The 12,726-nt window shown below is 39.6% G+C and overlaps 1 protein-coding gene across 3 annotated transcripts in view; it reads right to left on the reverse strand.

Annotated features, from left to right (window-relative positions):
• The window catches only part of LOC150081744 (synaptotagmin-15-like), a 377,464-nt gene that overhangs the window by 24,792 nt on the left and 339,946 nt on the right, over positions 1-12,726 (reverse strand). The window contains exons 8-9 of one of the 3 annotated variants that reach the window (XR_016547288.1): positions 12,421-12,505; positions 5,058-5,104 (exon numbers count right to left, since the gene is read on the reverse strand). Coding sequence is in view for 1 of the 3 variants with exons in the window: in XM_090379611.1 (XP_090235737.1) it covers positions 4,922-5,104 (183 nt within the window). In the remaining 2 variants the exon portion in view is untranslated. Of the gene's footprint in view, positions 1-4,921; positions 5,105-12,406; positions 12,506-12,726 lie in introns of those variants that run through there. The other 2 variants (XR_016547289.1, XM_090379611.1) reach the window with 2 other exon arrangements.

The following is a 12,726-nucleotide window of genomic DNA, read 5'->3' on the forward strand; positions in this document are numbered from 1 at the left end:
ACGAATATTCGTCGCTCCCTTGTTAGCGAATTTATTCCTTTGTACCAGATTTTCAGCACGCGGTAAAAGTCCTACAATGTAATAAGAGACTAGTTAAACACCAGTTTCTAGCAATTGTTGTCACATTGTAACAATTTGGCCTACCGATAAATCCATGAGATTTGTCCAATGTGCAGTGCCGCTATCGTTTGGCGCCCTTGTGTTTAGTGTGATCCTACCCATTGTTGATAGTTCCTATCAACAATGAGTAGGAAGAGGCCTGTGTATGCAAAACGCAAAGTGTGCCTAAATATTTATTATCAGTATCCAAGAACAGTATTCTGTAAAACTACAATATGGCCATGCTTACAAAGTTATGGGCTTTCCCATTGCTGCTAGAATCATTCAGCCGGCTCCTGACAATCCTGCCATGCATTGTTGTTATGAACGAAGAACTTGATGTCGTTGTAATCCACCGCCTATGCCATAGATTTGCCACCTGCATTCTAGTCGCTTACTTAACAACGGGCGCCTCCGTAGCCAGGTGGGCAGGAGCAGCAGTGCGTAGCACACGCTTCTTGATTAGACCGCGGTTCGAGCCCGTGACCACCAAATACGGAGGTTGTGGAAAGGTCAGGGAATGACCACCGCATATCCCCGGAGCAATATGCCCTTAGTTGCTAATGCTCCTAAAAAAAAAAAAAAAAAAACCAAACAACTTAACAACATATTTTTACGTAATGTCCTTCCAACTTCCGATTTCACTTTAACTTATCTAGTTCACTAAAAAGGCCTCTGTGGTCAGGAAATCTATCCATAATTGATGCCACCAATTATAACTGAATAAGTGAAATAAAATACAAATAAAATAAAAGAAATAAGTAAAATCGACTGTAAAGTATAGATTAAAATCGTTAAACTCGTTCTACTATAAAACTGAATAAAATTTATTTTATTTTTTTGTAATTTTATTTAGTTTTATAGTAGTACGAGTTTAACGATTTTAATCTATACTTTACAGTTGATTTTACTTATTTATTTTATTTTATTTGTATTTTATTTCACTTATGTTTATAAAGTTCTAATTGGTCGGATTTGGCGGTAACAATTATGGATTATCTAGATCACGCTTTAAACTCCCTAGGCTCTCATAAAATAATTATTACTGCTGATGTCAATGCCAAATCTGAATTTTGGCATAGTAATCATGCTGGTGCTCTATTATTGGACTATTATTGGAAGAATTCATTTCAGGACATAATCTGTTTGTACACAATAGACCAAATCAGTTGTGCATCTTCTGTAGCTCATTAGGAGAATCAAATATTGACGTCACGCTCTTTAATTCCGGATTCAGTCAAAATATATATCAGTGTACAATCCCAGTACAATCCCAGACTGGACTATCAATGACTATCAATTGGGTTACCTCCATAATTGATTTTTCTATAACCAATGAAAGTAATCGACCAAGATTACCCTGTTTCATCGGGTTCTTTATTCATCCTATCAATTGGCCAGCTTTTGATCAATCACTTTGTGGTGACTTCTCTTCGGAAACTTTAAACCAATACGATAATTCTACAGCATCTGGTTTTGTTATCGTCGTGCAGCAATCCTTAATCAAAGCGTCATTCAGGTCGGTGAAAAAGAGAAACAAAATCTTCAAGAGTTTGCTCTTTGTGGGACAGTGAACTCCCGAAATTCCTAAAGTTCTACATGCTTCTCGGTGCAAATTTTAACGACACTCGTCAAAGAGCCTGGCAACTTCGAACCTTGGGACTCATATATAAGATTTCACAAAATAAACTGTTCACCTCTGAAGTGATTGGTAGCGTTACGTCTGGATCCACTGAAACTCAGGTTGGCAAGACACGGTGGAAAAAATTCTTGATCGGGTGTTTCCTAAAGATGATGCTTGTGAATCTAAATATCACGATTCAGTACGTTTTGCTAATCAATATTACCACCCAGAGGCTCATACAGAGCCCTTTACTCAGAAGGAACTGGCTTCTGTTTCTTCAAAATGTAATATCTCGAAATGTCCTGGACTGGACGTGATTGAAAACGTATTCATTCTCCGTTTATTTAAACTCAGGCCTAATGTTTGCTTCTCACCGAGCGCTTTTTCCAGATGAATGGAAGATTGCACTACACTTAGGCTGAAAAACGTGATCAAAAACGTGACAAGCCTACCTGCGATCCAAAGTCGTTTTGTCCAATAATACATTTCATTCTGGCAAACCTTGGCAAAATATTACAGCACCTCATGACACCAAGAATGAATCATCTAATCTCAACTCAGAACGTTTTCTCACCAAGTAAGTGTGGATTCAGTCCTAGTGACTCCTGCGAGGACGCGTAAATCGATTTCACTCTACATACAGAAAATTAAGCTGCAAAAAAACAAAAAAAAATGTAATTTTTTTTTTTTTTTTACTTTTTTGTGGGACACCGTCCACGAACTGTTCCGTGCTGCCAGATGTGCAACAGAACTGTTCAACCTTTTTAAGAGCTACTTTTCCAATTGATATGTCTACGTATATGCCCGTATCCAGGCAAGTTTTTTGAGGGTGCCCTCAGGACTGATAATTATCTCCTTGTCTCTCTGCTCGAAAAAAATACTGTGTATCATTCCCTTGCCTGCAGAACTCTCCCTATACCCGTCCTATATGTCATCTCTGGCACCATTCCTCTTGATATTTTCTTGATTCTCGATGGCCTTTCATACCGCAACAAAAAGCGAATTCCTACCAAGGTCCTTGATATTGAAATATAACTTCAATCAAATATTAAAAAAAAATAGAGTTTGCAACTAGTTTTTCAACCACTGGAAAACAAGAAGGGATGTCTCTACTCTAGATTTAGTAATTAAAAATTTATTCTAGATGCCACTTATTTACTCAACAAGAGGACTAAAACTTCGTTTTCTTTTAGTTTGGAGGCACCATTCATCATTACGGGATATGGATTCTTCAACAAAAAGCTATTCTCATTTGGACTGTGCAATGCTGTATTTTGCTTCTGTGGCGAAAAGAGAATTAATATCACCTTCTCTTCCTATGTGAAAAGAAGGTGACAATGACTTCAGATCTAGTCTTTTGTCCAAATGTTGGTCAGGGTATAGCCTGTCCAAATCTCTCCTCACAATCAGGAGTCTCTTCTTCACAGGACCAACATAAACTCTCTGCTCTACAAACTTTTTCTGTAGAAGTTTTCAAATGCAGGAAAGTAACGTGCCATAAGGTAAATACTAAAGTGAATACTAATGCTGTTCCCATGAATGATGCTAATGGCGCAAATGCTGTTAATAACTAATTTCAATTAATTTTGATTTGCTACCTTTAAGCTTATATTTGCCATCTTTAAGATTTATATATGTGGACATTTAGCAATAATACATGTCCACATGTCCCCACAAGGTCCTTAGAAGATGAATTTTCTTTCTTTTTTTTTATAATACACCACGGGATTTTTCCCCCTCTGCAATGGTATGGCACAAGTTCCTGTGGGTGAAGTTCGGGTCAAAAATGACACCCCGAGAGCGATCTGCTAGACTGGTCCAACTTCCCGTGATATGGTCTAGTTCTCAAAAGTAGCTTTCCAGGTGATTGCTGCTTCTGGGTAACCAAGTGGCCAGAACAGCACAACAACAGAACTTACACTATACATACAAACAACACTAAATCACACACCTTGCTCCATTGACAGTATTGTACTTCATAGTGTACTTCATAATACATGTCCACATGTCCCCACATGTGCTTAAAATATCCCTTCACACAACTGGATAATGACTTCCTTGTCTTCCTACTACTGAAAAATTCCTGTATATCAAATGCAGTTCTCAAATCCTTGAGAACTAAATGCGTATACGTTACCAGTTCTTGTTATCACAGCGTAGTCTGTCTTGCTTGCAAATAGAAAATGGGGAGCGGGGAGAAACCTAAATATCCATCACAATGATGTCTGGAGTGGAACGAAAATAAACAAGTGTTACAGCTTTCTTATGAGAAGTGCCGTTTATTTGTACTACAGTAATGAAGTACAAATAAACGGCAATTCGTAGTGGTAGCTTTATAAAAAGTGTGGGATCAGAAACTTGACAAGACCCTGTTGATTCTCTCCTTGTTATAAAAGATTTTACCTTTATCTGCGGCACCAAATTTGAAATAATGCCAAGTATTTTTTATTATTATATTAGGGTAATCGCAACTGATTACGTTAATCCGTATTTGTGCCTGTAAATTGAGTGTGTTCTATGGTCGATTTGCCTGTTTTGATGGAAGAAAAAACCCCCGTTTCTGGGTGAAAAAACCTTGCTATCTACGCCTGAAACCACGGAGTGTTAAAAGCCCATTAAAGTTCCGCCCGTCAACGACGGGATTCGAACCTGGGCCTTTTCCACCCGGTATGGGGGAGGACGGTGACGGTACCATTCTATGTCGAACACACAATGTTCGATATAGAAGCCCATTCTAGTTGCATATTGAGACATCGATAAAGAGAAGTTCTGTGGAATTTAAGCGCGCCAATTCTCCAGAAGATGGATTATTCGAAAAGTTTCGCGCACTTTTTTTTTATGAGTTAAAAACTACTACTGAAAGATTACTTGAGCAGGGAAGTCTGAAGTCGGATATGTTTCCGTTATCGGCTTCCATTTACTTCACGACTTTGTGATAAATGAATTTATACATTAGGAACTGCTGGAAAAAAAAACTTGGTGTCTAAATTCATTTTCGGACTTTATTCACTCTATGATAAAATTGTTCTGGCAGTGAAAATCAAACTCATTGCCTTAAAGTTTGGTATGAATCTTTCAGATATTTGACAGGACATTAATTGATTGAACAGAATTACAAAATATTCTCATATTTTTCTTACCTGTAAACTAAATATACTTTTAATGCATTATTTTCATGAATAAATGAATGACATTTACCTTTCTGAGCTCCTCCAGCTAATGTCACCTGTAAGATAACACTGGCAGAATTCACAGCTTTCTGCAACAGACGGAAGTGGAAAGATTCGTTATACTTGGGCTCCGCCACCTTTTTAGAGATCATAGTCTTCTTTGTCTTGATTACTTTGTTCTCCATCATGAAGGAAATTTTAACGTAAGAATCTAGATTGATTTGAAGTAGTAAAAATGAAAGTAAACTGGGAGAATAATAATAGGAAGGTTGATTTCATTTGGCATTCATAAAACCAAGCACATTACTAAATTGCCATTAAAATCCCTAAAAGGAATGTACACTCTATCTCAATATAGGTGGAGCGGAAGATATCTATGTAAATAAGAAACGATTACGTTCGTGTATCAATTCAGCAGTATTTACCTAAGAAAATGCAGTGCTCGATTATATGAAATGTGGCCTCCACGAAGCGGTACTTGTATCGCTGTTCACAGGTTGTACCGGCCAAACATTGCGACAGGAAGTCGAGAAGGTGGCAATTATCGTCTTGGTTAACATTGAGTTATGCTTTTTGCGCTCTGTTAGTTGAGCAAGAATGATGAATGAGATCTAAGAATGAGATCTAAGAGGGGTCAGTGAACGTACCACTCGTATCTAAATTATATTCAGTACATCGTATCCGGAAAATGATCAAGAGCGACAAACCTTCTGAATGTGCAGGCCAAGAAAGCTAGTAGTCATTGTAGAGATATGAGAGCCGTATGGGGGGGAGTCGACATAGTGTTTCTGGTGGAGCGTAAAAATGGCATGTAATAAATAAAATAAATAAATTTTCTGTTTATACTTCGGGACGACCAAACGGTCAGAGGAATTCAAAAGATAGAGAGAATACAAGAAACAGCACCGTATTCAGTAGTCACGGGCTTGAACCCCGGTCACTCAAGGCACGTGTACTTATGCACCCGCGCGCCTGACCACTAGGCTACGGCGGCCTGTGTAATGTGCATAGCGTGCATAATACGCTGAAAGGACAGAATTCATTGGATACCAGGTTGGGTCCTGGGCAATGCGACGTGTCACACATCTCACTAGTGAACGAATCCACCGCTTGGCAGATATATAGGTACACTGCATTCACGTAGACGGTAATTCGATATCAGTATGGATTGAGTCGTCGTGAGTTAACCGACTTTGAAAGAGGGTTGATAGTGTGCGCCCGACGCATGGGTCATTCTATCGCGGATATGTTAAAGAAATTGCACTATCTCTGTTCGACAGGAGCAAGAGTGCATCGGGAATACGCCATTTCTGGAATAGCATTTCATCGTGGACAGCGCCGATGGCGGAGAAAGGTGGTGGATGAACTTGGCGGTCGACGTCTGCTTGCATTGTTTCAGCCAATCGGAGAGCGGCAGTGGCACAAATCAGCCGACTACAACGAGGGAGGTGCCAGAAACGTCTCCACCAAGACCATCAAGCTACCATTAGCCGCAACAGGTTATGGGAGCCGCTGACCTACCAGAGTCCCATTGCTAACACCACGACACAGGACTCTACGTCTCAACTGGGCGAAAGAACATCGGCACTGGACCTTGGATGATTGAAGACGGGTCTCCTGGTCCGATGAGTCCTCTCTCCAGTTATTTCGAGAGAACGGAAGGGTGCGTATCTGGTGGAAACCGCATGAAGCTATGCACCCGCCATGTCAACAAGGAACTGTTCAGGCAGGTGGACGGTCGGTAATGGTCTGGGGCGTGTTCAACTGGCACACATTGGGACCTCTGGTACGTCTAGTCGCAAGTCGCATCTCTGAATGGTCCAGGTTATGTGTCCATCCTTGCAGACCATCTACGTCCCTATATGATCATCGTGTACCCACAGGGCAATGGACTCTTCCAGTAGGACAATGCGTCTCCCCACAGAGCCATGGTGACTGGAACATGATTTCGAAGAGCATTCCTCAGATTTTACCACCATGGAATGGCATCCCCATTCCTTCGGTCGTGAATCTTGTGGAATATCTTTTGAATGCTGTGGAAAGGTCCGTTCGACCTTTGGATCCTCCACCCAGGAATGCGACGGAAGCATAGACAGCGGTGCAGCAACCATGGATGGAAATACCTCTGGAACACTTTCGTGAAATAGTGGACTCAATGTCTCGCCGTGTGACTGCCCTTATCTGAGCGAAAGGTGGACCTACCCGTTACTAGGTAGGTATCTCATTATTTCTGTCTACTCAGTATATTAGGGTCAGGCGCCACTTGTGGTTTACCACATCTGCGGCATATGTGCGTTTTGAAGAAATACATACAATACAACTGTAAATGCCATAAAAGTGTTGTGTGTTGTATTATGTTGGTTTAAGATTATGATTAATATCTTTATTTCAGGCAGTGAATGGTTACATGATTGCCTGATGCAATAATACCCACAACAGCGACAATGCTAGGGGTTTAACATAAAATTGATGAAACAGGAAAAATTACATAAAACATATATCAGAACATAAAACGTACAAATAATTACATATTTTACATTTAAAATTGATATTAACATGGGAAATGAAAGAACATGAAAAGAGATGAAAAGACGATGGCAGTCACTCGGCTGAAGACGAAAGCTGTTCCCTGATGATGCGTCTTCTCTACGATTTGTCCGCTGTGAACTTTTTGTAGTCCACATCCATCTCCTGGACGTTGTGGAGCATCTCCATGGGCAGGAATTTATCTCCTATCCTGAGCTTCCACGCAACAGACTGCAGAGAGGGGAGGGCTATGATATGCTATGATATGCTTATGATATGCCAATTGCATATATGCCAAAAATTTGGCGTATTGACTTCACCCGCTATCATTTTAACTGACACGAGCAAGAGAAGGGCGAATTCCGATTGGAGACTTTTCTGAAATTTAGAAGTTGGGTGATATCTAAAGTATGTGTGAGTTTATGCTTGAAGAGGACCCACCGAAGAAGCCAGTACTCATCGGATGCAATGTTTTTTAGCGTCGTTTTCGTTGCTGACGCCCAGATTTCTGAACTGTAGGTGATAACTGGCTGCAGAAACCGGTATATGTATTGGAGCGTGTACTGAGGCTCTGTGACATGAAGGAGGTGTTGTTTGGTAAGCCATCTTGATCTGCAGACCTTGTGAATGTCTGCAACATGGTGTTTGAAACTGAGTTTAGGGTCGAATATAACGCCGAGATCTTTGTGCTTGGTGACTGGGGTGATGGGGGTTCCGTGGATTTCCAGGTTTAGTTGTGTTGGGAGTTTATTTGAGTGAAAACACCATTTGCGCAGATTTGTTTGGATTTATCTTAAGAGAAAACTGTGCCAAGTATGTAATCAGATTCTTAAGGCTGTTGATAATGGTTTCAGAAACAGAATCAGGATGGGCGGTCATGTTGATCCGATAGAGGAGCTTCAAGTCGCCTGCATAACTTATAAATTCTGTTTGCTGGTACAGGAATAGGTGGAAGGCAGCCGTAAAGAGGAACCCTGAAAGAATTTCGCCTTGGGGAACACCTACACAAACTTTCCTTGTGAAAGATTTTTATTCACAGTCAAGTGAAGGACCCTGGTCGTAAGTAGCGACTTCAAGAATTCCAGTATATTGCCTTTTATCTGGTATCCGTCCTCACAAAGTTGCAGGAGAGGCTGGATGTCTATGCTGTCGAATGCAGACTAGATATCCAGGTAAACAATTTCCATCTGAGCTCTATCTTGTAGAGCCCCCAGAATGGTGTTGGTGGTTTGCAGTAGGTTGGTAATGGTGGACCTACGTTTCAAAGCATAGTGAATGAAGGTGATTCACATGGCAGAACCTGGTTGGTTAGGATGGGAAGAAGGCACTTCTCCATGACTTTGGGGAGACATGAGGCTTTCATTATTGCCCTGATTGTGAAATTGATGTGGCTCCTTGTGATTTGGGGATTGGTTGGAAAATTATTTATTCCAGGCTGTTGGGAAACTATGCGTTGTGAGAATTGAATTAAAGATACCTAGGAGTGCATCAATGATGAAAACACTAACGCTCTTAAGAATGAATTGTGGGACCCCATCATATCCAGTGCAAGACGTTGGTGGGATATCATTGATGGCCTGGATAAGCTCTCTTTTTGTGATGATGATGGTAACGAGGACATCTCATTGACAACTGTTGTGAATGCACTTAAAGTTTCTGTTGTTCTGGGATGCAGGACCCCCTGGTGAGATCCCAGGTTGCTCGAACACTGCTAGGAGGCTGCCAGGCTGCCCATTGTTGTCTGGGTGGTCTCTGTGAAGGTCGCCTGAGCTTCGTGAACAGAAAACAAGTAAAAAAAAAAAAAAAAAAGAAAAGCAGGCTGAGTGCTGTAGTACAGGATGTACGAAAGAAGAAGGGAGTGAAAGTAAGAATAAGGGAGAGCATTTGCCCCGCCTGGCGAAAAGGTTGAACAGGAGATAACCCAAGGGAAGGGGAAGTAGTAAGTCTCCATTTAGCTCATCCATTCCTAGGGCCGAAGCCCATTCATGGCTATGGAATAAACAGGATATAATTCTTAGGTTTTAGAACTCATCTAATTTTGAATAAAAAAAAACATCAAATAAACTCAAATTGAACAACGTTAGTAAATTTCAGCTGCTTGACAGACAATTTAACAATTTAATGAGAGACAATTTAACTTTGAACATGTCCACCAATCTCAATCATCCGAGTTTCTGTCCCTGGTGCTAGGAACTAGGCTTCCACTAATTACATATAAAGAATGTCGTCTCTGAATACTGCACTTACATAATCATTGAAATGAGAAAATTGACGCCTGTCGGTGAATAAAACCCAGAGTCTTTCTTCCTCCAGTATGTCGACAGATCTTTCCAACTTAGATCTCAGATCGAGATATCAGGGTCATTCTAACATGACATGTTCAGATGACTCAGGCACCCAACAAAGCTCACATTTCACTATTCCTTAGCGCAAGTTGTTTCAACCTTAATGCCAATCAATGACCTGTGAGCAGGAATGTTGCATTTAATCCAAATTGCAACCATGTTTTTTCTCTTAATATTTTCTATAATATCAACACTTGGTACAAACATAAAAGGTGTTAGTCCTTTTTCAGTTTGTTCCCATTTCTCATGGTATATCTCCATTATAGAATGCAAAAATCGCTTCTTTTCTGACTTAATATCAAATTTTGTGTAAAGTCTCTCTCTATCAGGAAATGATGTTAATCTCATTATTGTTTTTTTTTTACATTTCGCTTTGTATAATACAACATTCCTCTCAACAGAATCAGAAATTTTACGGGAATCCTTCCAGATATAATCTGTAAGGCCTCAGAGGAGATCGTTCGACATGCCCTTATTAGACTTATTGCTCTAACTTTTGATACCCCAGTCAGCCCTTACTATCCTCCGGAGATTGGCGTACAGAGTTCTAATTTTATTCTTCAAAAATCTCATATGAATCGTAAAAAAGAACCGTTCTTCCAACATTACTCCTAAATATTTTGTAGTCTGAACATATCGCACAGAATCACCCTGAAGCCTCACAAATGGGGCCCGATTCATGCTTAACTTTCCCCCTGAGTAACATCTGAAAGATCTTATCCTTAGAAATTTCTAACTTATACATCTCTACCCATTCTTCCAAAAAAATTTTAATGTCTCCTCAGCTTTTATCTCAATCTAAGGTCTAAAAAAAAAAAAAAAAAAAACTATTATTTTTAGGCCACCCGAAAAATTAATTAAATTCATCTGCCATGCTGTGTCTCTTATGTCTGTAAATTGCATGTATTCTCTGGTCGATTTCCCGGTTTTGCTGGACGAATAAACTCCAGGTTATGGGGAAAAAACATTGTTATCTACACCTGAAATGAATTAACTCAGCCACGGAGTGAAAAAAGGCGATTAAATTTCCTCGCGTCATTGACGGGATTCGAACGCGGGTATTTTCCACGCGGTGTAGGTAGGACAGTGACGATACAACTGTACTACCCACACAGACAATCTGAGATCTAGTAGGGCTACTGAGATCTGAGATCTAGTAGGGCTACTGAGATCTGAGATCTAAACAATGCTAAATCATCAGTGAATGCTATAATTTCTACTTCAGGTCCACAGAGGTCCACGAATTTATCCGTATGGTCCTGAAGTAGAAATTATTACTCCGTAGGGTCCACGAAGTGGAAACTAACATCAGTTGCAAGCGTGAAGTACCTTACCTGCTCGTGGCAGGTTTACCTGGTCGGGCAGGTTTTCTTGGCTTAAAGGGAATATGCTGTTCCTCCCACTTGGGGCTACCTCCCCCGTTTGGGCTACTTGAATCTTGAATCAAATATTCCAGACCACCGCCCACACTCCTGTCTGCCTCTACAGGGGATGATGAACCACCTGCGGCTCAGGCTCCGAGCACTTCCTGGGCCTGCGAGTCTTGTGAAAGAACTTTTTCAACAAAATTTGGTAGGGATGTGCACATTAGGCGCACCCATCCTATTGAAGCCAATGCTGCCATCAATATCACAAGATTCAAAGGCACATGGTCTCTTGAAGAGATTGCGATGTTAGCCCACGCGGAAATTTCCATTGTTCAAACAGCAGGGCCAAAGAATATTAATCAAAAACTTCAGGCTAAGTTTCCCCATCAAACAGTTGATGTGATAAAGGGAAGAAGGAAGATGGAGTCCTACATCAATTTTGTGCAAGGTACAGTATTTTATTAGGTAGTGACCTTGGACCATTGGGTGACACTAGACATGTATAGTATCTTATGTGGAATTGTACCTGAACGTCAGTTCAACTCTGCCTTTGTACACTGTGATGATTACAGTGCACTGTAGAAGGCCAGAAATGTGTGTGATATTATGTTTGTGCAGTGTGTGGGTTGTGTTCTTCAGTTGTTTCTGGCCTCTGTGTCACCAGACAGGCAATCACTTGGAAAGACTGCCCAATGTCTGTCTACACCACGGGGAGGTGGGTCACAACTATGCATGTAATGTGGCGGATCTCGAGTAGCTCGTACTGAATGCCCAAAACGAGTTTGGGATCATTCATAGAGGGGAAAAAAAAGTAATAAAATAAATAATAATAAGTAAATAAACAAAATAAATAAATAATTAAAATAACAAAATAAATAAATAATTAAAATAACAAAATAAATAAATAATTAAAATAACAAAATAAATAAATAATTAAAATAACAAAATAAAAACATTTAAAGGTCATTGGTTGAGTGCAAGGCTAGTGGATGCTACAATCCCATACCTAAGGAATCCAAACCCAGGCCCCAGCAATATTCCGCCTCGAGCGAAGGGCAAGAGGACAGGAAAAAGTATTCCTGACAGTAATTAAAGTCCTTGGGTGCCAGCAGGAAAAAATAATAATAATAATAAATAAATAAAAATATAAAAAAATAAATAAATAAAATATAAATAAAAATATCAAAAAAATAAATATATAATTAAAATTACAAAATAAAAATATCCAAAGTCCATTGGTTAAGTGTACGATTAATGGATGCTACGATTCTGTACCTAGTGAGCCCTACCTCAGGTACCAGCAATATTCCGCCTCGAGCGAAGGGCAAGTGGTCAGGAAAAATGAAAATCATACAGCCACACAGTAATGAAGTCCTTGGGTGCCAGCAAAAAAAAAAAAATTGTAATAAATATGTATAAAAAGTAAATTAAAATACGAATAGGATAGGAAAAAGAATTACATAGATAAATTCGTAAAATAAAAAATAATAACAATGTATATAAGAAAAGATAAAATAACATAGATAAAAATATATACAAATAAAAAAAATTTTAAAAAAATAATAAAATAAAATAAACAAATAAATAAAATAAAA

The sequence above is a fragment of the Mastigoproctus giganteus genome, chromosome 8 (genome assembly GCF_048544385.1).
Source record: "Mastigoproctus giganteus isolate SK-2022 chromosome 8, ASM4854438v1, whole genome shotgun sequence".
Lineage (NCBI taxonomy): Eukaryota > Metazoa > Arthropoda > Arachnida > Uropygi > Thelyphonidae > Mastigoproctus > Mastigoproctus giganteus.